The sequence below is a fragment of the Stegastes partitus genome, unplaced genomic scaffold (genome assembly GCF_000690725.1).
Source record: "Stegastes partitus isolate 25-593 unplaced genomic scaffold, Stegastes_partitus-1.0.2 Scaffold659, whole genome shotgun sequence".
Classification (NCBI taxonomy): domain Eukaryota; kingdom Metazoa; phylum Chordata; class Actinopteri; family Pomacentridae; genus Stegastes; species Stegastes partitus.
This window is the reverse complement of record NW_007578390.1, coordinates 122002-149018: the sequence shown is the minus strand read 5'-3', so window position 1 is coordinate 149018 and position 27017 is coordinate 122002. Positions and strand designations below refer to the sequence as shown.

The 27017-nt window shown below is 42.3% G+C and overlaps 1 protein-coding gene across 1 annotated transcript in view; it reads right to left on the bottom strand.

Moving 5' to 3' along the window:
• Positions 1 to 8658: 8658 nt before the first annotated feature.
• The window catches only part of LOC103363423 (protocadherin-16-like), a 78078-nt gene continuing 59719 nt past the window's right edge, over positions 8659 to 27017 (bottom strand). Inside the window, exons 5-21 of the mRNA XM_008290178.1 lie at positions 26718 to 26954; positions 25422 to 26450; positions 24270 to 24457; positions 24083 to 24179; positions 23437 to 23594; positions 21160 to 22006; positions 18352 to 18591; positions 17447 to 17572; positions 17092 to 17301; positions 16110 to 16976; positions 15896 to 16009; positions 15596 to 15807; positions 15116 to 15267; positions 14358 to 14488; positions 13751 to 14037; positions 13497 to 13638; positions 8659 to 12998 (exon numbers count right to left, since the gene is read on the bottom strand). Of these exons, the coding sequence (XP_008288400.1) occupies positions 10408 to 12998; positions 13497 to 13638; positions 13751 to 14037; positions 14358 to 14488; positions 15116 to 15267; positions 15596 to 15807; positions 15896 to 16009; positions 16110 to 16976; positions 17092 to 17301; positions 17447 to 17572; positions 18352 to 18591; positions 21160 to 22006; positions 23437 to 23594; positions 24083 to 24179; positions 24270 to 24457; positions 25422 to 26450; positions 26718 to 26954 (7628 nt within the window). The 3' untranslated portion in view covers positions 8659 to 10407. The remainder of the gene's footprint in view (positions 12999 to 13496; positions 13639 to 13750; positions 14038 to 14357; positions 14489 to 15115; positions 15268 to 15595; positions 15808 to 15895; positions 16010 to 16109; positions 16977 to 17091; positions 17302 to 17446; positions 17573 to 18351; positions 18592 to 21159; positions 22007 to 23436; positions 23595 to 24082; positions 24180 to 24269; positions 24458 to 25421; positions 26451 to 26717; positions 26955 to 27017) is intronic.

Genomic DNA, 27017 nt, shown 5'->3' with positions numbered 1-27017 from the left:
ATCTGTTTATCAGTCTGTTAGTCAGGTTTTAAATCCAAATTGCCTGGAAGTCTCTCTCAGGCCGTAGTACATTTTGATGTCAAGAGGTTAATTAGCATCAGGGATTAGATATTTCTTTATGTTCGTACTTAGGTGGTTTACCGGAAAAAGTTCAACCTTAAGAAACTGTGGCTGCCAGTGGTGGCAAGCGATTGGACTTGTCGAATAAACTTTTAAAAAGTTACTAAGCCTACAGTCTGGCAACAGTCCAATTATATTTGCTTTTATCATAGACATTTCCTCTGTTTTTTTCCACAGTTTGTTCAGAGGATCATCAGCAACAAATATGTGAATCCCAGCTCATCCTTTGTTGAGCTGTGAACATACAATACGACAAGACTGAAAGGCTGATTATAGCCTCAAGTGATTTTCAGGGTTGTGGAAAGTTTGCACTGGTTTGTGAAACAGCAAAATCTTGACTGCTGGAAGCCAAGCAATGCTGAGCATGATAAGTTGGTCAACAATGACAATCTAAGTGCAGCGTATTTGTTTATAGCTGTAATCTGAAGAAGAAGCTGTTGATAAATGAATGATGAGAATTACAAAGTGTCTTTTACTCTATCACCAGCTTGGCCGAGCTTCCTGAGCTGATTGCGCTTTTACGTTTGGATCTCTGTAGTGATACGCTGATACCCATACTTGATTTGATTTGATATAGTTTGTAGACCACATGTCCAGGATTGTGACAGGATTCACATTTTTCATTTAATTTCTAAGCCTGCTTGCACGACTCCCAAGATTTCAGCTGACAGTTGTTTTCGCTGTCAGTCCTGCATGAAACTGAACGCATAAGATACTGGCACGGCAATGCGAAGATTTTCCAAAGTAAAACATGTACACTCTAATATATGAAGGTTTAATAAGAGGAGAGATGAAAATAACTGCGGCCGTCTTCTGGTCCTTCTTATTTATGCCTGTCAGCACATATTTTCATAGTCCCTGATTTATGCCCCTTAGATGGATTGTGCTGGAAGGTAGAGATGTCTGTTAAAGCAGGTGTTGAGTGCTGAGTTCTTCAGTTACAACAGTTGGAGTTTAGTGTTGGTTTATCAGACCAAATCTGTCTAGAAACTATGTTTATGTGTCACTGTGAGACCCTTTTCCTCTGGATACTTAAATAGTCTCCCTCAGCACCTGTATACTCCACAGGATACGCAGGTTGGCTGATCATTATATGAGGGAACGTCGTATTTATTTGCTCTCTGAAACTTCTAGCTGCTGCACTGATCAGCGTATCTTTGATTCACTCACAAGAAGGGAGCTGCAATCTGTTAGATTTAGTCAATTTGACTTTCCAAAACTGAGCCAGGCTCCCATCGAGCTATTAAACTAAAGCAAACAAACCCAACTCTCACTGACAATGTTAGATCAACACGACAAATCCTCAAGCAAAAACAAGGACAAAAAAAAAGTGTTTATTTTAGAAAACATTTGAAACTGTGTGAAACAATGTAAAGATTTAATGAAGACAAAAAGTTTACATTTTGTTTTTTGGACAAATCTGTTTTCTGGCTCAGCTTGAGATAAGCACATACAGAAGAGCCAAGGATAATGCTGCTAAAACTTCTCCCAAACTCAAACCAAAACTTTTTTCCTTTTTCTTTTTTACTTGGAGAAATATTGTCAAAATAAACCATTCTTGTCTGACTTTTTAAAGGGACCATGTTGATCTGTTGGTATCTACACTTTCTCTAAGTCTATCCAATTAAAGACAGAAGAGAGTACTCCACCATTTTAATCAATTAGAGTTCTCCAATAATGTGGTAATTACTGAGTTTGATTCTGTTTTAGCATGAGAAAGGAGCGTTTCCGTTATAGATGTTATTGAGATGATGATGATGATGATGATGATGACACTGTCTATTCAACAAGATTGCAGAAAGAAAGGAGTATTTAATCTATGTACAAACAAGAACGCTTTTTGCAGACCCTGAGTACTGTTGGTTAAAATAAAGTTTGGCCTGTCAGTGGTACCTGAAAAGAAAAAGTTGCAGTATCACTAAAATCAATACAGGCATCAGCATGGTTCTTCTTATTGTTTGGATCATGATGTTACATGTGAATGTTGGTTAAGGGTCAGGAGGTGCAAATGTGACAGTTTTGCCTGATGGCATTGCTTGAAGCATAACAGCAGTCTCACTATTCGTATTTACATCAAGTTCTTTAAGTGGATAACAGGAGCCACGGCACTAAACTTGAATAAATCTAAACCTTCAATGATATTTAGCCATGTTCTTTGTTGCCCTCTAGTATGCTGGAATATGAAGAAATAGGAAAAGAGTTTTATGTTTTGACAGAATCAGTGGAAGGAAAGTGGTTTTCCTAAGTTTCTACAAAAAAAAATTACAGAATCTACAGAATCAGTGATGGGAAGAACTTTGTCATCAGCGAGGCAGCACACTGCTGTGAGTCATTACCCTACAACCACAAAGCTCTCCATTTTCATTCATGCCATAATGTTTGGCCCGTCAGCCTGACAGATTGCAGCATCTTTAGCCCAAAATGGCATAATTACAACTGTTGTCATTATGAACTCAGATTAGTTGTCAGCTTTAATAATCCTACATAAAAATCCTAAAGACAGTTACATCATTATAGTTTTTTTCATCATACATTACAGTATTTTTCAGACAAGATACCACGTCATCATCTAGCCTCTTCTTAACAGAACAAAGGACGTCTTAACTTGGCATAAACAAACATTATAATCAACTATCAGAACAACATGTGATAGTCGTAAAATTACGTTAAAATTATAATAATTGTGTTGCTGTCAAATAAATTACGGTTGGGTTTTTTTTATGGGGCTTTCACTGTGCAGCTCGCAATTTTGCTGGTATCCGTCATCACTGTTTTGCAGTCAGAACAATTGCTTCAAAGGAATGGGTCAAAAAATTTCCGTGTTATTTCACAGCCCTGACTCCACTTAAATTCACAAAAATCAGAGCTGTTGTAACCCTGTGTTGTAAATATATTGCTCCGCAAACAGGCCAAAACAGCAAGGAATATCACATTTGTCAAACAATAAACGCCTCATACATAATTTATTGAATTCCTATCTCATCGTCTGTCTCCTCCACAAACCGCCATACACAAGAACTGCAACAAATCACCGAGGCAGAATGGAATTAATCTACGGGCTGCATTGCAGTGAATGCGTCTGGTGCAGGTCTACCCAACAATGCCTGATGAAAACGAATTAACAATGAGAGACGAATTTAAATGTAGTAACTTAATCACGGCGATTTTAAGAAAAGAAAAAAAAAAAGTTAAAAAGGGTCGAAACAAATCAAAACAAAGTAAAGCCTGAAACACAAGCAGATGGCCTAGTAATGGGAAGCAGGTTGGGCTGGTTGCTAAGTGACAAGGGCTAAGATGAGGGTCCATAGTTTTGGCCGCGGTTTTGCAGGAAAAACACTTCTCCTCCCTAGTCTGAGCCACCCTCTTTCCCCATAGTGCTGTGGTTCTGACGCTGGCGGGGCAGGACAGAAGGCAGGCCTGACCAAATGAGAAACAGACCCCCTTCACCCCAGTATTGCCTATTTCTCCCTGTGGCTTTTTTGTTTTCAAAGAAAAAAAGAACGCTCTCCAAAAATAGATTTGGGGCTCGCGTGCCAATGGGTTTTGAAACCTTTTTTTCCACTCCCTCTAGTCACGCAAGTAGCCTGGCAAGACCTTGAAGAGAGAGAAGGGAAAAAAACTGAACTCGTAAGAGACAAGAGGATCGCAGAGGGAAAAAAAGAAAAAAAAAAAAGTCTCTTTGGAGTGTTTGGAGAAAGGATCGTGGTAAGCTGAGGATGGAGCATCCCTGGAGCCTGGCCCTCTGCTGAGGGAACAAGGAGCAGAGACTTCCGTGCAAGCTTCAGGTATGAGGGGTTTATGGGTAATCCAACCATGAGCAGAGAAACGTCTCTCTGGTCTGGCCTCATTTTAACTGGATGGAAGCCTGGGCTCCTCCAGAGAAGAGACTGATCCTTACCAAACGGCCTGCAGACAAAGCAGCTCACACTCCAATGCAAAGATTCCCATTCCTTATATCCATAAGCCCATATCCTTTACTGTGATTCACTCCACTACTGACTGGCCTCTGCAGCTGGTATTCATCTTTTTATCTGTCACATCATATACTATGTCGTCAAGATGAGATCAGCGCCTAGATTATACAAAAGAGAGACATTATTGGGCCCTGGTTAACTACCTTTGAAAGTCTGCCTATTTTGGTACCTTCATTATAGAAAGTGCTTTTGAACATAAGACAGTGAGAAGGACCCACAGCACAAGCTCTTCTGCAGAAGCCATGCTAAAACCATTATATCCTCCAGTCGTTATAGTCATTATTCCTTCAAGGCTACATAAGCCCTTGACTGCAAAAGAGCATGGAGGTTCTCTGGAACAACTGAGTAAGGGTTAATTTTTTTGGCGAGCATTACATACAAGTAAGCAGGCTACAATGAACTCTGGTCCACTGAAATCATGTGACACTGGGTCCCCATCCTGTGATCCAGTGATTCTTTAAATGAGCAGCTGGACAGAGGCCAAATTTTCTTCCAGACACGTGTAGGTTTGTTCGGTAACTCACTTTCACATTATTAGTAAATTTAGTAAACTGTGTAAATGGGAAGAAAGAGAAGAAAAAGCAGGGGAACAACAAAATTTGATTCGATTTTTGTTCATGTTTCAGGTTTATTTATCAATGATGCACAAAGTGATGGTGATGTATTTGCAGTGTGATTATAGGTTTGTTAAATAAACAGATGCTTTGCCTTGAATTGACATTCCTGGCACTCAGCATTCACTTTTTGATTACTTTTGTGTTTTTAAAATAAGCTTCCTATCCTTTAACTTTAAGACGCTTTAGATATAATAAAAGTCTTCCATTGCTTTCCTCAGAGTTTTCCTTTCAATATTTTAAACCAGAATACACTGTGGAAAGAATCAAACCCAAGGTCTCCTTTTTGAACCAAAAATCTAATGGTGCAGTGGTACAGCTCCATCAGAGTCACACAATGTATCAATAACCTTTTGTAAAGATTATGCATGAATACCTGTACAGCTGGCAACTCCAAATTAACCAAATCCAATTTGACTTAAGGGCTTTTTCAGCGCAGCTAGGCAATTTCAGACCTTTAACACTGAGTGAGTTTTCACTTCATCATGAAGTGTACATTTTTGAATTCATCTTGTCAAACTCACAGATGTCTGAAGAAATTCAAGTGTAGCATTTTCCCAAGAAACTGTACCATTTTTAAAAACTCTATACTAGTTATATACAAGTCTGTACGATATACAAAATGGTAAGTACATTTTAATAATTACACCAGCTGCTGACTTGCACCAGTGGACAAACTGATCAAACTGTGACCAAGAATGTCACCGTCGAATACAAATAAAGTGAAAAGACATTACTTTCCAAAGATTTAATGCTTTTTTCCTGAGGTGTTGCTATTGATTACAGCAAAGTCATCTTCAGGCATTCATAAGCTACTTTGCTTTTACAGACTTGTCTTTGAAACTTGCATGTAGAAGATAAAACAAAATGAGACTATCAGATGTTTACCCATGGGGTACCATCAGAAAAGGTAATCATGTCCATATGCAGCATGCACTTCTTTGCTTACACAATACGACTTAAACAAGGAGGACCTGATTCTTGAAGGAAAACAACATCGTCCACAGTTTTGACTGGCAGTGAGGTCTACAATGCCACCAGAGCAGTAACATTTCTTCTCCTGTTGTTTTGTAAGAAAGGGAGAATATTGCATCTATTCAGAACGGTGCTATATATACCGGTGACAAAGGGAAATCATTCAACAATGCATGAAATTAGTTGATTAGCATATTCTTTGATCAAAGTGTGGAACTGATCAATATGAATAACAACACTTTTGTTCTCCAGCAGGTTTAAGGATATCAAAGCCTGGATGTTTTCTCCGTGAAAAGGCAGCTTTAAGCATGAACACTATGCGCGCTGGTACCTTAATGAACTCACTGAAGGAGAATACTAATGAGCATGCTTAGACATTTTTTAAAGGGGATTTATGGCACATGTCAACCTGGGTGTTACTCTCACAATCCTGCCTATTGTGTTGATATCGTCAACAAGCTTCACCGCGGAGATTCGAGGAACATGAACGGAAAGGATGATGTTGATAGTGGAAAAAAACACTTTTGACCACAAGTAACATACAGGAAACAGTCCTGTGGAAACCCATGTATCTTTTGTCAAAAACTGCACAACACTACAGATTCACTTCCCTTGCAAGTTGCTGGCAGATGTGCATGTTGCATTCACGCACATGCTGATTTATTTACATCAGTGTGAGGCTGTGGTTTACTTCTGCGTTATCTTGTGTACATGATACATTCTGCAGAAGATTAGCTAATGTGAGAAAATGGTCTGCTGCCAAAAAACAAGACTGCAATGTGCACACCATCCAATAGCTATTGTTTTTCAATGTGCAATAGACAGAGGATCCAGATTTCCCCTTGGCAGTTTACTGCAACTTCGAATGTCTGCTGCAATTAGTGATGATGTTGTCCATATAATGTACTTGATGTTAGCATGAAATAATACTTAATAGGTCGATAATTATTTACAGTATTGCATCAAGGGGCTGCAAGGTGGCGCAGTTGGTAGCACGGTTGCCTCGCACCAAGAAAGTCGCCGGTTTGCGTTTTTTTCCCCCCCAAAAAAATTGAGGTTAATTGGTGATTCTAAATTGTCCGTCGGTGTGAATGTGAGTGTGCTTGGTTGTCTGTCTCTAAGTGTAGCCCTGTGATAGACTGGTGACCTGTCCAAGGTGTCCCCTGCCTTCACCCTAAGTCAGCTGGGATAGACTCCAGCCCCCCACGACCCTAGTGAGGATTAAGCGGTGTATAGGTAATGGATGGATGGATGGTATTGCATAAACTAAGTAAATAGCAAGTTAAGACTAGCATTCTCAAAAACATATAAGCATGATAGCATTGACAACTCAAAAAGAGTCTCAGAGGCTGAAGCAGTATGCCAGTGAAGAGAAAAGGGCAGCATGGCACAGAAGATTGCATGTTAACAGAGCAGTCTCCTGTGTATCCACTGTGTGTTGACGAGAAAATGATAGATTTCATTTGGTTTACACAGAGCCTTTAATTTAAGCTTTGAGTAATGACTTGGCTTTTGCCCTCTTACTCATATCATCTGAGTTCTGTTGTGTATATATTGGCCTCTGATCCAAGGTGCTCGGTTTGGTTCACAACATTCATCTCATAACCTGAGTCTGCTATGACATTCACGCTGAGTGTATCATCAACGTGCTGACCAGTTCAGCCAGCTATGGCTGTATTTTCAGCCCGGGGACAAAAAAAAATACACACAGGAGTTCACCTCTGTGTGCGTGCATGTGTAATTTCCCAGAATACCACAAGGTTTAGGTTTCACGTCCACAACCCGGCAGAGGCAGGCCTTGGCGCAGGCAACCAGCGCTGGTCCAGTTTCAGCTCTGTTTCATCAGGCAGCGGGAGTGTTGTCCAGCCTCAGGCAGCATAAGAGTTATGCAATGAGTTCCCATGACAGGTGTGGATACTAAAATCTAACGCTATTTAGTAACATTGTTGATGTGCATTTCATGTAAAAAGGAAAAGTTTAAACGAGCTCTGACGAATGCATTTCAAGGGAGAAAAGTTTAGACTATGATTTTGCTGTTTGAGGAAGGGTAACCTGAGGTAAAACAATTAATCATAATTTTTAGTTCTTTCACAGTTTTAAATGTTCGACAGTTTATGCTTCAAACACGGTGGTTTTATTTACAAGATGAGAATATTCAAATAGCTCTAAACTGTGATTACAGACAATTTTTCAAATTAGTTTTACTTCACCCTGCTACTCTTGTGTATTACATAATCAGAAATGAAGGGCAACAAGTTGAAACAAACAAAACAAGATAAGTGAAGAGACAACGACGGAAAAGTAGCAACATCAGTTACATACACAAATATAAAAGTTGAAGATTTGACTTTGGGTTTGGTGCTGTCACTACAACAACATCAATATGATGAATGACTTCTGAATCACAAAATAGAATTTGTTTCATGGCTGCTATCAGTAGAAATAAAGGCATCTGTTGAGACCTTATTTCAGTTGACTTGTTATGGTATTGCAATCGTGTTGCATCATATATGCCTATCAAGTTCTAAATAACACTTAATAGTCATCATTAAATCAAATATAGTTGAAGATATTTGTTCTTAAGATTGGGGCAGTATTGCGACTGCACTGGGCTGTTCAAAGGCCTCTTTTTTTTTCCTATTGCTATTTTTTTCCTATGGATGAGAGGGACTTTTCAGTTGTATAGTTTATATGTGGTATTAGCTTGAGGCTACAGGGTAATGCTAGTAACATGAGCTGTATTTATAGTTTCGAGACCCGGGATGCCAAGAAACGCTGGCGTCTGAAGGTGCTGAAATCAACAAAACATCAGAGGAGTCTAATTTATAAGGACACTGGTCATGTCTTCCACACATAAAACTTCCTAGAGAATGTTCAAATGCAAATTGAGCATATAGATAAATGTAATAATTTACTAACTAGCTATTATAGAATTCGTTTATTAAATGCTGAGACAGATGTGACAGAGGCAACAATGTGATCACAAGTACTTTAATCAGGCACTTTTTGCTCAAAACATTTGTCTGGACAAGCCTAGAATGATATGTGTGAACACGTGGAGGACTTTCTCTTCTATGATTCCATTGTATACACAGTTGGCACAAACAAGAAATGCAAGTGGCAGGTAACACTGCTAGATAAAAAAAAACAAACACGACAAACAACAAGGTACCGCCATCCTATTAAATAGGTAGTGTTTATGTATATTTGGCCATGGTCAAAATAGTATCCATGTAAATAATTTACCAAGTTTCTCAGCTTCTGAGGTCTACCTAACTGATAAATAAAAAAAAACGGTAGAATGTTAGATTATGTTAAAGAGTCTAAAACTGGGGGTTAAGTGAGGGCACTAGGAAGTTGCTAATGTGAACGGGCACAATGTTTTTTTTAAAGGCTGCGAAAAACACAGTTATGATCGTACATATTTCATGTCATAGGGATCTATGTAAAATCATTATGTGAAACATTCTGTGGTGGTGCGGAAACATTCAGAAATATAAAGTCTTTAATACTTTCATCATACCAAATGGAACATTTGTAAGTATTAGTTTTAATCCATATACATATTATTTATAACACTACTGCAAAGAGGGGAGAAACGTGATCCGAAATAACATTCATTAAAGTTTGTCAGTAAATCTATACAACAGAAATTAGAAAAAAAAAAAAAAAAACCTGCTGCACATTTCAGTGTTACAATCACACTGATTAACAGCTTAAATTATGTTTCTTTAATTTTTTTTTAGTTTTTTTTATTGAGGAACCTTATAGATGAGTAGAGAAACAACTGCTTACATTCTCTGGAATGATTCGGCTGCTGATAGAGCAAACATTTTTACATTTACCACATAGCTGCTCAATGTTCTCCCTTAAATGAATTCTTTTCACAATGCAACATAAAAAGCAGTAAGGCTTGTTGTGAGACATGCAATCCAAGGTGGTGCCTGAAAATCAGCATCACTGGACCGCCACCTCAAGTTCCATTTTCCTTTGCAGAATACGACGCATGTTAAGGACTGTAACAACTTTTCAGCATTTCACATTCATCATTACATTTTTATGTGAGATCAAACACTAGATTCTACGAAAAATTTTGATCACACAATACTATGCTGAATGATGTTCAAGCAAGGATGTCTTTTCCTCTCTAAATATTTACAATTATCTCTTACAAAGGTCCCATTCCATAAAGCATTAATGGAGAGCTTCATTTAAAACCACAAAGTTAAGAATAACAAGAAATACCACAAACTTACAGTACAAACAAGTATACAGTACAGGCTACAAATATACAAATATAGAAATATATTCTGAGGTTTTAGCAACCCTTTGACACTTTAATGCCTTTTTTTTTGTCAGAAACCACATAGAAGTATAAAAATATAGACAATGCTTTTGTACAAAATATTGACATCATGTATGAATCTCCATTCCAATGTGCAAATTACCACTGATCAACAGAAGAATAAGTTTCTTTCACACACACACATACACACCCAAAGGCATAGTCTTTTTTTTTTTTTTTTGGCCTGTTAGTCATGTAGTTTTTCTTCAGAAAGCACCATAACTTCAGTTATTTGGACTTCTTAGTGTAACGTGTACTTGTTCTCTTGAGAAAGAGAAAAGAAAATACATTGACTCATTTCAGGTTGCAGCCCCTGTGGTCATACAGTAGAACAAGTTTGGGACAGCAGTGACTCAGTTTTAATTCACCTTTTAAAGTTTTAAATCCTCAGTTCTGCCTCCTCGCTGTGTTCCAAGTTGTGTTCAGTTGTGCTGATCATGGAGGCGGAGGGGCCCTGTGAGACACTGAAGGGCGTAATTGCAGGAGAACGTGCTGCCAGCGGTGAGAGAGAGGGGGAGAAACTTGGAGACATTGCAACTGAGGAGATGGATCCCTCAGCACTTAATGGAGATCTACGCAACGAAGCCAAGTGGGGGAATGTCCTCCCTACGGCAGGCTTCGGAGGTACAGTTTTGGCCCCGGGGTGAGCCACAGAGGTTATGAGAGGTGGGGGGTCAATTCTTGACTCTGCTTTTGCTTTTTGATGAAATGACCTGCGAGGATTAGGAGGAGCTGTTTCATCTTTTAAACGTGCTATTTCAGTAAAAACGTTAGCTAAGGGTTGGAACTGGGGACACCAGTTTAGCAGGTAGTCCCAGTTATAGCTGCCCCTCAGCTCCTCTTCACTGGCCACAATGGCTGTCAGGGAGCCATCCACAGGGGGCTTTCCATCCTCAGGGAAAGTGTAGTCTTTAGGGCGGGAGATACTGAGACCCCGTCCCACACCTACATAGCCACCACCTTCGTCTCTGTAGACTGGCACCTGGCCAGCTAATATAGTACCATTAAGACTGCCCAGTTTCTTCCCTTTGAACCAATCTATGGAAGGCTCACAGGACACATCTGATAGCTGATCAGCATCCTGCTGGATTCCAGAGTCCGGACCTCGAGCAGAAATGCGCTCCTGCATTGAGGACGAGATGCTTGACACCCGAGGATATTCGTTAATCATTCTGATCTCATCATCCTCTGCTGCCTCTGCCTCCGCAGATCCACGGCCACTGGAGTGGGAAGGATCCAGGGATCCCCCACGGGTGTACGGACCCCCACTGGTGCCACTCTGATCAGCTGCATATCCTGGAAGGGTCTGATGGTAAATCATTTCATTTGCTGTTATTTTTGTTTCTTCAAACTTGTGTAGCAGGGTGCCTGACATGGGTGTCCGCTCTTGAGATTTCTGCTCCTTCTTCCGACGTCTTAATTTAACAAAAAATAGCGCCACTGCAATTATTATGAGTATGACTATGGTACCAAGTGAAACTGCAATAACACTGATGAGCAGCATGTTCATGTCCGTGGTGAGGCCAAAAGATGTGTGGGTCACATCTATGCTAACTTTGGCCACTGCTACGCGAGACGTCTCCAGAGGGCTGTGAGCAGTCACATCCAGTGTCACCAACCTCACCTCTCTCTTAGAGCGACCCACGTGTCGACTGTAGCTGTCCATCTTTAAAGAAATTGCTCCAGTTGATTTATTGACTTCAAAATAAGGCGAAGGGTCTGACAAAGAGTAGAGGACGATGCCATCCACGCCTCCATCCTCATCTCTAGCTTGAACTTTGCCAATGATCTCACCTTTCTTTGCTCCCTCAGGCACTTCAAATGAAAACTCAGAGGAGGTGAACACAGGGTCATATTCGTCCTCTCCTGTAACGTAAACCTGTACTGTCACAGAAGCAGAATAGTTGCCAGCATCCATGGCAACAGCCACAAAATGGAAGGAGTTCAGCTTCTCAAAGTCAAAAGTAGAGCGAGTCCGTATTTCGCCAGAGGTTTGATTGATGAGGAAGCCCTCTCTTCCTTCTTTAGAGGTGTCTAACATGTAGTACCTCAACTGGCCAAAAACACCTCTGTCGTGGTCGATTGCATGCAGCATGGTAACTAAGGCATTCTGGGGTTGGTTTTCCCTGATGCTTGCAGTTACTAGTTTGAGGGGAAAGAAGGGCCGGTTATCATTGATGTCCTTCACCTCGATGCTGACGGGGGCCAAAGCGTAGTGTCCCTGACCGTCAGTAGCCTGGACAACAATCATATGGGACAGTTGTGTCTTGCTGTCCAGAGGTCTCTGCAGCCTCAAAGCTCCAGTCCACTGGTCCACCTGGAAGAGGTCCGTCTCATCCCCTGAGCTTATAGAGTACTGCACCTCTCCGTTAGGGGCAGAGTCAGAATCTGTAGCAGATAAATGCAAGATCTCAGTCCCTGCTGCAGTGCCCTCACTCAGGACCACATTGTACTCTGTTCGGCTGAAAGCTGGAGGGTTGTCATTGGCATCTGTTACACTGATAAGGATAGGCACGCTGGAGCTACGCTGAGGGATTCCACGATCCGAAACCACAACAGTCAGGTTATAACTTGGTACTGCTTCAAAGTCCAGCTTCTCCACCAGGATCAGGCTGCCGACTGTCTGGAAGCCCCGCCCCTCCAAGAAGCGCACGCTGCTCTCAATCTGGAAAGCATTACCTGAGTTGCCGCTAGCAATGGCAAAATCAAAACCACAGTTGTCCCGGAACAGGTCTCCATCCACAGCTTCTAATGTCAGAACAGTTGATCCAGGAAGCCCATCTTCAGACACAGTGGCTCTGTACTCTGACTGGTGGAAGACCGGGGCGTTGTCGTTCACATCAGCCACATGTACCTGGACAGTGGCGATGGATGAAAGCGATGGAGTACCCTGGTCCCGCGCCTCGATTACAACCAGAATGGAGGGATTTTCAAAATCAAACTCTGTTTGCTGCTGGATGAACAGAGTACCTGTAAAGGAACAAACACTATGGTCACAAATAGGAGCCTTCTCTTCAGAGATAATCATATTATTTATCAAAGCACAGGGTGGTTAGCTATTAAACAAATGGCACTGAGTTCAAATTATTAACTCAACTGCAATTGCATTTTGTAGACACTGTTGCAGGTTTAGGCACATGTTGTTGGAGGGAACATTTTTGAGGCAAATGGATTGCATTTGAAAATAGGAGACAACATAGCTTGAGGCTAAAACAGTCCTCTTTTATAATACACTTATTTTTAGATACTATCTCAAGCAAAACATCTGAAGCAAATAACATTAAATCTGGTGCTCAATTACTTTTAATGAACAAAATAATTAAATATTTTGCAATGCTTGCTGCAAAAATGGCCAAACCCCAAATGTGCATCCAAGAAGAGCATTTGTTTTTAATGAAGGGTAATTAACTGGAGCACTGGTTAGGAAATGATTATAAACAACTGTAAGTGTGCGCACAGTCATCTTACCATTGCTTGGGTCAATGTAGAAGACACCCTTAGTGGATGACATTACTCTGTAAGTAATCCTTCCGTTCTCCCCAGAGTCACGGTCAGTGGCTGTTACTGTGATGACTGCGCTGCCTGCCGGGAGGTGCTCCGATACAGTCACCTGATGAGAAACACAACATACAAATATATGTGTATCCATCACAGATACTTCAAAAGTGTAACAAACATTCTGATTCTGATAAATGGTGGTGGTGATACTGTGGTGTCTGTACCTGATACAAATCATGAGTGAAGATGGGGGCGTTATCGTTCACATCATCCACTAGCACGGTGAGGTTGGCCTCGCTTTCATGTTTAGAGTCAGACGAGCGGACTGTCAGCGTGTACCACGTCCTTTCCTCATAGTCCAGAGGGCCGGTCAAAGACACCCCTCCTCCGTAACGATGAATCCCAAACATGCCCTGGCTGTTTACATCCAGGTGTAGTGTGTAGGAGAGGGCAGGCCCCGAGTCCACATCGTTTCCTGTTACCTGGGTGATGACTGTGCCAATGAGCGTATCTGTATATATGTGGTAAAAGGGCAGGGAGACGGGAGAAGAAAAGCATTTAGGTTGCAGCTGAAATGAAGTACAGCGAGTCTTTGAAAGAAAAATAAATAAATAAATGAGGATTTTTTTTTTGCTCTTTATGAAGAAATATCCTGTACTGGAAAGCCTTGACCTAATAGACAGGAAATGAACAGAGGAACTTGGCAATAACTTGTTTCATAAAAGGGTCAGCCTTTTCTCACTGAGCCATGCTGAGTGAGCTGCCAGGGAGTGTGATGTGAGGCTTTATGATAAGATCACTGGACTAACTTCCACTGTGAAGCTGACTTACCCTCAGGCACTCGGATCTTCCGAGGCAGAGGAATCATGGGACTGTTGTCGTTGAGGTCGATGATGATCACAGTGAGGGTGGCAGAGCCAGCAAGCCGCGGGGTTCCCCGGTCTGTTGCCGTAACAACAAGCCTGGTGCCACAAAATGAATGTCAGCATCTGAACTTTTAAACCTTTTGAACCCAGTTGCATAATGTTTCTTCCCGTGCCCCTGTCGGATCTGGGTATTTTTGAACAATAAATAGGGCTTACTGTACTCATTATTTTCCCCAAAAACACTACAAATCTGGATGTTTTAAGTGTATATTTGCATAACTGAAACACGATTGAAAATATATTTAGATTATCAATAAAAATCAATTTTGTTTAAAATTTGATCTGAAAATTTCTGCAGGGCAAAGACTTTCTTCTGACTTTGATAGGGTCTGGTGCATGATCAAAAGCTTTTTCCACTCTCCTCTTCTCTTTCTACAACAGGAACTGTTTCCTGAGCAGTTTATGTCAGCTCTGTCTTCTTCCAGTGGGAAATATAAAATGGAACTGACAGTCAGACGAAACTGATCAACGCCATATTTAAAAGATCAGGGTATTTTTAATGAGAATTTTTTTTTGCTTAACCATTAAAAGAAGTTATTTGAGAGAGGAAGTGGACATTGTCACGGTAAGAAACCATAAATATACATGTGTAAAGGGCAGAGACGAGCTGAGGAGAATTGAATTACAGTACGTGATGACAAAGAGAAAAACAGCAAGACTCACTTTGTTTGTGTCCAGATCTCTCTGTCCATTATAGCTGCTGTGGTGACGCTGCCCGTCAGTGGGTCTATCTTAAACAAGCCACTCATGGATGACGATCTGATAGAGTAGGTCACCTGACTGTTTTGACCCTGGTCCAGATCATCTGCGGTAACCTGAAGAAATGACCACCCCATTTTGGAAACAATAATACAGAAATATTAGCAACAGCTGTTCCAGTGTAACTTGAACTAGTGAGCAATATTGGACTTGGAAGTCAAGAGTTCATAAAAATCGTCTATATGGACCTGGCTTTATGGCACAAATGATTATATAGTATATTCAGTTGGGACTCTGAGAACACATACAATTGAATGGAGTCATTCCTCGACACTGCTGAAACTATCCAGATTTCTGAAGCTTGAGTGTTTTTTTTTTATTCTACAACTTCACACCTAAACAACAGCCAACCATAATAAACAAGTGGGGGACAGGCTACTGCACCTGGATAATGGGAAAATCGTAGCCTTGAGCCTCCCTAATATAGGCTACATAGTTCTGGAGTTGGAAGCGCGGCAAGTTGTCATTTACGTCCTGCAGGAGTAAGTTGACAGCCATGTAGGAGCTGGAGGACGCCGTCTCTGCTTTCACCACAAGGCGGAGTTTTGGGGTCTCCTCATAGTCGAGTCCGTCAGATTTCTGGACCCATATTTCACCTAATTAAAAAAAACAAAACAAAAAAGAGTCACTTTGCAGATTTGGATAATGTTGTCTCGCAGTATGTGATGCAGTCTGTGCACTTACCAGTGATGGAGTTGATTCCAAAAGACTGTAGTCTATTTCCACTGAAAAGACTGTAGCTGATACCAGTTTTAGAGCCATCGGGGTACTGGGCTTGAGTCTGCGTTATAACTGTGCCTACAGGATGAAAACCACATGTTCTTAGTTTAATCATTTATTGTCATTGCCCATTTAAAATTGTTGTAGAAAAAGGGTTTAAATGTTGTATCACTCAAACCTTGAGCAGCGTTCTCCTGCAGACTGACATCTCGAGCTGTGCGGGAGAAGCGAATGCCCCTGTAACTCTGTTCCCTGATGTAAATAATAACCACCCCCAGGGAAGATTGAGCCGGGTTTCCTTGATCCATGGCCTGAACTATCAAAGTCCTTTGGCTTTGGGTCAGCGTCTGCAGCTTTTCTGTAGCCTGTATGTCTCCTGTCAACGAGTTAATGGTGAAGCCCCTCACAGGGCTGGCAAAACGATAAAAAACAGAGCCATTGGCCCCAAAGTCCTTGTCTTCTGCCCTCATGGTGGCCAACACTCGGCGGTTTGACACGCTACTGGCAGAGATGTTCACAATAAGTGGGTCCTGAATAAAGAAGGGCGCATTGTCGTTGACGTCCTGAATGTAGATCGTCACCTGAGTGGTGGAGTTACGTGGGTTTGCAGGGGAGGAGTCGGTGGCGCACACCTCAAAAGTGTAAGAAGCTGTTCTCTCTCGGTCTAGGGGTGCTGCTGTGATAATGCGGCCTGTGTTCTGGTCTATGATGAACATACTCATGGAGCCACGGCTCAGGAAGTACAGCACCTGGCTGTTGGGGCCATTGTCCAAATCGACGGCTTTCACCTCCAGGACCAGCGAGCCAATAGGAACATCTTCCGAAATGTCTGCAGTGTAGCTGCTGCTCTGAAACTGTGGACTGTGGTCATTGATGTCCAGAACGGTCACCTCAACGGTGGCAGTGCTGCTGAGGGAAGGCTGGCCCTGATCCTGAGCTATGACTGTTAGAGTGTACCCAGCTCTCTTCTCCCGATCCAGAGGCCGTGAGGTGGACAGTACACCGGACTGTCTGTCCAAGTGGAAGTCTCCAGATTGATCTCCTGCTGCAAGGGAAGCATTGGGAAAGTATGAAACATCGCCACCCAGAATGATGAAAATGTATAGTAAGAGCAGGTCGAGAGATCATTTAGAAATTGAATGATACATCCAAATTCTCACCTGAAATTCTGTAGGTTATCACCCCACTGTCTTCTGCATCTGGGTCAGTGGCTCTAAGGGTGAACAGAGGTAATGCCTCCAGGTTTTCAGGCACCTCTATGCTGTAGTACAGACGTCCAAAGACAGGCGCGTTGTCATTCACATCAAGAACCTTGATTCTCATGGTTGCTTTAGCATAGTTGGGTGGAAGGCCTCCATCTTTTGCATAAACTGCCAAAACATAAAAAACACACGACCATATAAATAGTGAACAACGAATGCCACATGATTCATTTGAATATTAGAAAACACTTGTATGCATCTCAAAGCAGCCATGTTGTATTTTTGATACTGTAGGACAGTCAGAGGGCAGTACCTGTCACAGTGTAGTAGTCCTGAAGCTCCCTGTCCAAAGCCTTCGTGGTCGTGATGACACCTGTCACTGGGTTGATGATGAAACCCTCCTGTGAGATGCCACCATATGTCACCTGCCCGTTGGTTCCTGCAGAGAGAACACATGCCGTGACAAGTCTTTAATTAAACAACAGCCTGTCAAAATTTTTTTTTATTCCATCACAAAATGTCATTAAAATTCAGAAAGTTCATTTCTAAAACATGCAAACTCTAGACAGCATTTACAACGTATTTAGATTTCTTTTGTTAGTAGCCTGTATACTTGTTTGTCATAAGTTTTGCTGTGTAAGCGTTTGGCAGTGACAGCCTCTCCCTCAGGTGTCTGGATGCCAGATTGCGTGCTAAGAGAAAGCAGTCTGGCAACCTCACCTGTTTACTTCACTAATTGCTTTTGAGGAGAAAGTTTAAAATCCTTCTGTTTTATGTGTTTCTGACTAAGTCCAGGAGAATGCATCTCTCTGTACCCCCACCCCCACCTCCCTGTGTAGTATTCAATTAAAAACAACTGTTAATGCCTGTAATGTGAACATGCACTCAGCACATGATGACTAAGAGGAATTGAAGGCATTTTGTGTGCCTTGATTACTGCTGCAGTGCAATTTAAGAATTTTAACACACAATACACACACACACACACACACACACACACACACACAGACCTACTATGCAGAATGATTTATAAAATTTTCAGTGCAAAAGTCGAGGTATTTAAATAATATATAAACATTGGTTCTATAAAACATGGATGTCTCTAAAACATAAACTTTCTAGCAAATCAGAACTTGCTGGGAATGCATTGTTAATAAAAACGGATTCTAAAAGTGTGAAAGGTGTAGTGACTAAGGGTCTGCACACTGTATTCCTCACCTTGGTCCAGATCCGAGGCAGACACTGTCAACACACTGGTTCCTGGAGGCTGGTTCTCAGCGATCTGGGCTTCATACTGGCTCTCCTCAAACCAGGGCACCTCATCATTAACATCAATCACGTGGACACACAGCAGCTGGCTGGACGAGTGCTGGGGTATCCCATGATCCTCAGCGATTACAGTGAGGTTAAAGATGTCCTGCTCCTCACGGTCCAGAGGTTTTAAAATAGACAAAGAACCTGTAGAGAGATGAATCGAGGGTGAAATGTGGCGAGAGTGTACCTCTGTGTGTGTACTTTATTGCAGCCTGTTTCACAGAGACAGTATGAAAGGCTGCTATCACAGGCAATAAAACAGACCACTTTCCGTGATAGTGTGTAGTCAAGTTATTTAAAAAAAGCAAGTGTGATAAGTTGTCGTGTGAGGGCCAAATCAGAGCTAATATCCTCCACACATACAGCTTTGCCTACCTGAGTGCTACCACCACCATTGCTGTAACAGCCCAAACGGTCTGGCCACAGTTTACGAGATTTTCCACTGGAGAATGCCGCAGCCATCAAGAAAGCAGCAGTAAACACACACTCTAGACACGCAACAGCCAGGCCTGCCGTGCTCCGTAGGAATTAGGGGCACCCTAGCCTTTTCATTATGCTGCCCTAAAAGGCTAGAGCTTGCATTGATTCAATTTCAATTTCATGCTTTAAAATGAGATGCAACTGTTAAAGACAGAAAGGGCCAGGGCTGTTTTGCTTTTAACTTCTCTGTGTGTGTTTTTCACTGTGTGTCTTGCTAGAACTGAGATAACTTGCCTCTAAGCTTTTAATCTGGTAAAAGTTACAAGCTGGAGTTTTTTTTCACCTAAATTTGATTCCTCTGTTATCCTGCTGTATCCCTGGTCACTGATAACACATGGGCCGGAAAAAAAAAGGCAGAGGGAAACTGGGGAAAGTTTTTATTTTGGATGTTTTTGATTCCAGCATCATAAGCCTATGTGGGGTTTGTGGCGCCAACACTTTGGACTGCCGTGTAAGGGCGAGCTTAGGCTGCCCAGACACCAGGCACATCTTTCTTGCCTTATACACCGGAGTCATTTATCAGCATTTGATGTGCTAATCCCTGAATGGTGTTGTCTTTTACAGAGAGGCAATCTGCCGTATCACCAGTGCACTTTCCCTTTGGTGCAAAAGTGAAATTAATGACCTCCTTTCTGACAATGAGTGATGAGTGCCTCACTGTGTGACTTTAAGTTTTCCTAATATTAGCTCCATACTTCTCTCTATTGTGGTTAACTGTGATGCCAAAGTAATGAAAACAGAGTGAGCAGACTTGGTCCCAGGTCTCTGGTCACTGACCCCAAAACAGGAGCAAACCAGGTGCTCAGAGGATTACCTCTGTCATTATTCTAACAAATAACCAGTGTATATGAAAACACTTCAGGATGAATGCACACCCTGAGCTGGAGCAGAAGTGACACGCATGACAGACCCTGAATGTTTCCATCCCCGAGCTGCTCCAGGAGGCATCCTGGTTGGCGACTTGAAGGGGGAGGCGGAGCAAACGTTGCCACGTGTCTCAAACACCACAACAAAGCCCACAGGACCAAATAGCCCAAGGTCAGCACTGACTAAGTGACAGAGTCTGATGCAAGCACGCAAACACATGCGTATGTGCAGGCCTGCCTACACACACACACACTCTCACACACACACACACACACACACACACACACACACGTGCGTACACATAAACATGCGTAACTGATCCCCTCTCTAATGGTTCCCAGAAGCCTGAGCAGGAGGTTCTTTGGTCTTTCATGGGAATAGATCCACAATAACAGATGATGGGTTGTTGTGTGTGCATGTGTGCTTGCACATTCTTATGTGTGTGTGTTTAATATTTGGCAGGCTGCTCTGTCTGGCCTCCAACTGAGAGAAATAAGTCATGAAAGGTGAAGCAAGAGTTGCGCTGTAGTTAGAAGTAAGCAGAGTATAAAAAGAGTTTGTGTGTGTTTATGGAATGGAAGGTTTAGTAAATGTGGTGGGAAGCTCTGTTGCAGCACATGAAGCGGTGACTACAGGCAGTGCAAAGTAACATTTAGAAATTCCAGAAATGCTTCAAAAGTACATAAAAAAGACCCAAACAGATTTGCTCGTCTGTTTAAAAGGAACATATTTCAACTCGAGCAAGAGATTTGCATGATATAGTAGTGTTTTGTTCTTGGAATTCCTAACAGGTGCTAGAAATTTAAAGGTGGAGCACAAGCTGAGAGTTTTAGTGCTGTTGTTATTGAAAAGAAGCAGCAAAGACTGAGCCTGGTGGAAAATAAGTAAAGCTAGTGATTGATTCGAAAACCTTTTCTGACAATACTCTCAAAGTTGATTCTACTTATCTGCTGTTTGCAGTCTTAAAAATATTGATTTCTGAGGTTGTGTTTTATTCTTATTGAACATAATTACCTCCCTCCTCAGGGACAGATATAAAGATACGGTATCGCTGGCTAAAATGAAAAAAAAATTAAAAAAGATTCCAGGAAGTCAAACTTTACTTTGCACTGTAACTGAGGAGACACTTAATCATCCAGGATATCATAGTTTCTGTCCAAATGGTTCCCTCAGAAGCATCCTTATGCAATGCTATCACCAGACACATCAATAAAAATTATGTAACTCAACACATTTTGTTCAGTTGTGTTATTTTTAAAAAGACCTATTATAAAGCTAAGTAAAAGACCATTTTTTAATAGATGGGAATGATGCAAACTGGTCAACAGCATGCAAGTAAGCAACAAGCACATTTACTGCTCTTACCAGTGTTTGGGTTGAGGCTGAATGTCCCTGCAGTGTTGCCTGACTGGATTCTGTAAGTCACTCTTCCATTCTCCCCTTGGTCTTCATCCCTGGCCATGACATACAGTGCCACAAAGCCCACTGGCTGGTCCTCCATCACACTGACAGCTGTTGGTGATATGAACACGGGTGGATTGTCGTTCTCATCGGTTATGTACACCCTCACTGTGACAGAACTCCAGCGCCTTTGGCTGGCATCGAGGGCGGAATCTGTTGCCTTCACAACCAGGATGAGGTTGGTGGTGACCTCATAATCCAGCTTCTGGCCCAAGGACAGAATCCCGGTGGAGGGGTCGAGGGTTAACAGGCCAGGGGTGTTTGGCCACTGGTGGAGAATAGAATACACCAGCTCGCTGTTAGGCCCGCTGCCGTCCTTATCTGTGGCCTGGAAAGTGTAGACGGACGAGCCAGGATCCATGCTCTCAGAGATGACAACGGTGATGGGGTCCTCTGGGAACTGAGGGGTGTGGTCATTGCTGTCCTCTACATCAATGTCCAGGTGGACAAGGGTGCTGCTGGGAGGGGCTTGAGAGAAGTCATCCACCTCAATTTGCAGGTTGTAGCGAGCGTCTCGTTCGTAGTCAAGAGGACGAGCCAGGTACACGTCCCCGGTCAGACGGTCCACCACAAAGGTCCCATCTCGATCTGTACCTCCCACCACTGTGTAGGTCACCTCCCCGTCCTCTAAGGGTTCTCTGTCATGGAGGCGGACTGAGCCAACAACAGATCCAGGTTTGGCCTCCTCCACAGAGTTGAAAGATATAGAGAGTGAATTGGCCTTTGTAGTAGGTCTATTGATGCTGATAACCTGCAGTAAAGAAGCACATGGTATTTGTATTTAGGAGCAGAGCAACATGGCAGTAGATATAATGGTACATTTAGACGGTTGGCGTATAAGTTAAGTTTGCAGTTTTCAATACAGACTGAAAATATTTCATGGACTTTAGGCCAAGCAAAAACAGATTTTGCCCACTGCACTCGCCTGTGCAGTATGTGTTCACTGGGAACAAATGAAACCAGTTACAAGAGGTTTTATAGACTTGAATAACACGGCTGCTAACATTAATCACACTGACTCTGATACTTGTGCAGCAGCCAGGAAAAATAATAGATGATAAAAGTAACACAATCGGAGGAGGAAATGGTGAGAGGGTTTGAATTGAACACTTGGACATATTCCTGTACTGTGTATAGCTTTACAATTATTTTGATTTTGTCTTCAAAGACTACAACATTATTACTTTGCTTCTTTGTAAAAGAGCATATGACACACTGGTTTAATAAAACATGTTTTTTCCTTTGAGACAAGCCTGTACCGAAAAAAAATTCATGCAGCTGTCGAGAGGAGCGCGAGATGGAGAGGCTTTGTTGATCAAATTTTCTGCAAAATTACTGACAGTATTTTGTAACCTGATGTGGTGATCTGGTTATTCAGTATTGTATCCTACAGCACAGTTCCCACAGTAAGTAGGCACTCAAAAAAAAAATGATGTTGTGTTTGTTGACAAGCTGCAAATTGGTTCCACATTAGATGGAAAAGGAGAGTTCCAAAAATAAATTGGTATAGTCCCATCCTATCATTGATGGATTTAAAAAATCAGTCTGAAAAGATGATTAAAGGAAATTACATCAATACGTCACCAGGCAAGAACAACACTGCACTGTTTAATCCAATTAACCAATAATTATGACTTTCATTTTTTTGTTATTGGAAAGGAGGGAAAAACTGAACTGGTGCTTACTGGAGCTGTTTATATGGCAGCTCTATTTTCCTGGAACCTATAAATCTATGTTCCTTCCAGGGTTCTTCCATTGTGTCCATTTCTGCTCTATATTAAATATTAACTTGAATTACCCTCAATGCTGTGTTTTACGTGGAGTGTATAGCCCTGCTGCTCTTTGCAAAAAAAAGGGCTACTGTGTTAAAAAAGTGTTGAAGTCATTGAGTATGACCTTGATCAGAGCAGTCTACAGCTGGCCCTCATCACAAGCCAGCTGGGAGTATTTGATTCAGACCCACTTTTCCATTTCAGATAGAAATTTCCCTTTTGAAAATTCACAGGGGAAGAAAAGGGAGGGGATGGGAGGAGACCTTGTCAGAAGTGAGGCTGATATGTCTGCAGCTAGTCTGAGGGGCCCAGAGACATGGATCCACTCAGCCCTAAAGTCTATTCTTTGATATTAAATAGGTGAGTGGTGAGGGTGTTTGTGCTGGCGGGGCTCCAGTGGAAGTCTGACCTGAATAGTGAGGGAGCAGGAGGTGCTGCGAGGGGGCAGTCCTCTGTCAGTGGCTGTCACCGTCAGGGAGTACTCGGCCCGCTCCGAGTGGCTCAGAGGGGATGATGAACGCAGCTCACCAGTGTTTGTGTTCAAAGAGAAACGCTCGGCCCTGGGACCTAGCAGACACAGAGAGCCCAAACTTTAACTGGAGATTACAGTATAGGAGGGCTACATGTAAACACACAAACCCAAAGGATTACGTTGAAGATATTTTCAGGCACATATGATGGATGTGACTAATTAACTCAGCCTACAGTGCCCTTTGTTTATTTTCTTTACATGCACAGACATCAATAATTATTATATTGTTTATAGAGTCTTCTGTAAATGCTATTAATTAGTGCTTAATGCAAAAACAATAACATAAAACACTCATCTAAAACAAAAGCAGTAAAGCCAAAAAAAGAAGAAAAAAAAAAGTCACATGGTGGAAAATAAATCTTTCTATAGGTGTCTGCATATGCATAGTTCCTCTAATTTATTTTCAGGACATCTTACTAAGTACTGTAACTTTCTTCAACCACTAAATGTAACTCACTGAAGTACATAGATAAATCTGTCAACAATCATTTTGCACAGACTGTACTGCTTGTGTGTAATTTACCTGACAAAGAGTAGAACACAGTGCCATTCTCCCCTTCATCAGGGTCTTTGGCTTGCAGTGTGCCCAGTATAGCACCGGACGACTGGCCTTCTGTCACCTGTGGGTTAAAAAAAACGAACAGATGTCACGAAGGACATAAAAACACTTCATCTTCTGCCTATCTCTGTTTTTGGTCTCATAATTTTACCTGTATAATGATGTTTTTGCCTGACTGACTGTGGCTAAAAGCAGGGTCATTGTCGTTGTCGTCCAGCACTGTGATGAAAGCTGTGCCTGTGGCACTACGAGTGGGTGAACCTCCATCTTGTACCACCACCACCAGCTGGTAACTCGACTGCTGCTCTCTGTCCAGAGTCATCCTTGTACTGATCTCACCTGGGGGAAAGAAGAGGATGGATGAGAGGGATTTTATGCAGAGGCACAAGTCCACTGGAATAATGATGAGAAACTTAAGAGCCAGGAGACTTTGATCAATGACACACAAGTAATAGACAAGCACAGTGTGCGGATACAAACGCACTTGTGCACACACACACATAAATTTTGGAAGGTTGGCAGATGCTGCAGAGACTCACAACTCAGCCAGAAACTGATCACAAAACAGAGCCGGAGTCTCCACCCATAGACTAACAGGCTCAGCAGGCCAATTAGAGCCCAGCAAGACGCTTAGTGCTGCTGTCACCATCATCTGACTAATTTATGACAGTGGGGAATGGGCAACTGTAGTCTGTCATCTTTCAGAGATGACTCTGTGAATTGACTAAACATTGACTGTGTGATTTTTTTCCACAAGTAATTTGAACTTTTCATGACAGAAAAAAGGTTTCAAGAGAAATCTCTGCTGGTTTTTTACATCTCAGATTTTTGACTCATGGAAGAAGGGATTGCTTGTTTGGATATTTCTGCTTAGTTTTAGTTTTACCTCAATCTACAGACAAATATAGATACAACAGACTGCATTTTGAATTTTGAGTAAGGCATGTTTCAGTACCTATAAAGTAGATATTTTACATTTTCCTGAAGACATCCAAGTTTCAACAATTACCATCAGCAGTGTTGCCTTTCTTTTTCCTCTGTCAGCCACAGCCTTATTAATGATGACACTATAGTCAGCTAAAAAACCAGTCTACAGTTTTTTTTTCATTCATGCCAGCTCTTTTCTTTAAGCAGCTCTTCAAAGTGTCTGAACACATCTTTATGCGTGCAGCTTTTTTTTTTTTTTGCATGTATATACACATTTTAATTGGCTGTCTACTCACGCAAACCTAAGAAATGCACATTGTTATTTTAACACTCGTCTAACTGCCACAAATGTCAGTACATATAATTTTCAATCAACCTGTGTGGGTGTTTATCTGGAAGTAGCGGTCTGGGTGCAGGAAGCGGTAGCTGAGGCGTCCGTTGGGGCCACTGTCACGATCTGAGGCCAACACATGACCAAAGCCCGTTCCTGGAGGTAAGTTCTCTCTGACAGCGAGGAAGACTCTCTCCTGTGTGAGCCGAGGAGAGTTGTCATTCTCATCTGTCACCGATATCCGCACTGTCGCACTGCCTGTCTTCTTTAGCTGTCCATGACCTGCACTGGCCAGAACAGTCAGAAGATACATGTCTTTGACTTCCCTGTCCAGGGCACTCTTCACAAACAGCCAGCCACTCTCTGCAGCAATGCCAAACCCTGCCGCATCTCCGTCTGGACGCAGGTAATACGCCAAGGGACTGAAGTGACCTGAGCCGGGGGTTTCTCTGTTCAAAGCCCTGACTTGCAGGAAGCGTGTGCCTATTGAAGTTCCTTCTTTTAGTTCCACACGATAGGTGAGGGTATCAAACACAGGTCCCTGGTCATTTTCTGCCTGGACATGAACCACAAGCATGAAGGTGGCGCTAAGCTGGGGTACTCCACTATCTTTGGCAATCACCTGGAGGTCATAACGGGGCGTGTTTTCATAGGAGAGGCTCCCCACTAATCGAATCTCTCCACTGCTACGCTCTATGCTGAAAATCCTCTGGCTTCCACTTGGAGAAGAAAGGTCAAAGGAAAGTTGTCCATTGACTCCTGAGTCTCTGTCCTCGGCTTGGACCCGATAGATAACTGTGCCCATTTCTGTATGCTCCGGCAGCAGCAGGGACTCCGACGACGAGGGCAGAAAAACAGGAGGGTTATCGTTGATGTCTGCGATGGTAATGTGGACACGTGTCTGGCCAAAAGCCGGGGGGTTTCCGCTGCGGGCCTGCACTTCCAAATCAAGAGTTGACTGGGCTTCGTGATCTAGCGGAAGACTGGTCCTGAGGGCCCCAGTGTCCGGATCGACTGTAAAGTAGCCTGCAGGGTCCCCAGAGCTGATGGTGTAGGAGATATCTTTAGAGGCACCTGCAAAGAGAGAAAGATATTAAAACTCTTCACTGGCTAAAAGCTGACGTACATTCCATAGATGGAACTTTTCAATTTTCATGGAATTTTTATTTGATCCAATTTCAGATTTAGGCGTGTATAGTGGCTCAGGGCCAGAAAAGAAGGATACATTTTCCAGCATAACTGAGTGTGACAGATAAGTGTATACTGAGCTGTTCAATATGGGCCGATTTGATAAGTGAGAGAGTGAACAAGTGAGTGAGCAACAGTGTCTGTAATCCCCACCTGTTTTACTGCTGGCCTGGACAGTGCCTACAGCTGTCCCCCGCAGGACATCCTCTGACACAGTGAAGTAGTACTGAGTCTGTTCAAAGACGGGCGGCGCCACCAGCCCTGCCACCACGCTGATGTTAACTCTGGCGTTGACCAGAGCAACCAGACCACCGCCATCCTGAGCAGAGATCACCATGGGAATCACAGTGTTGGCCTTCCCATAGACAGACCGAGACAGAGAGATCACACCTGCAAAAAGGTTAAAGGACCATTTATAAACAGGATATTTTAACATCACACAACATGCTTAAA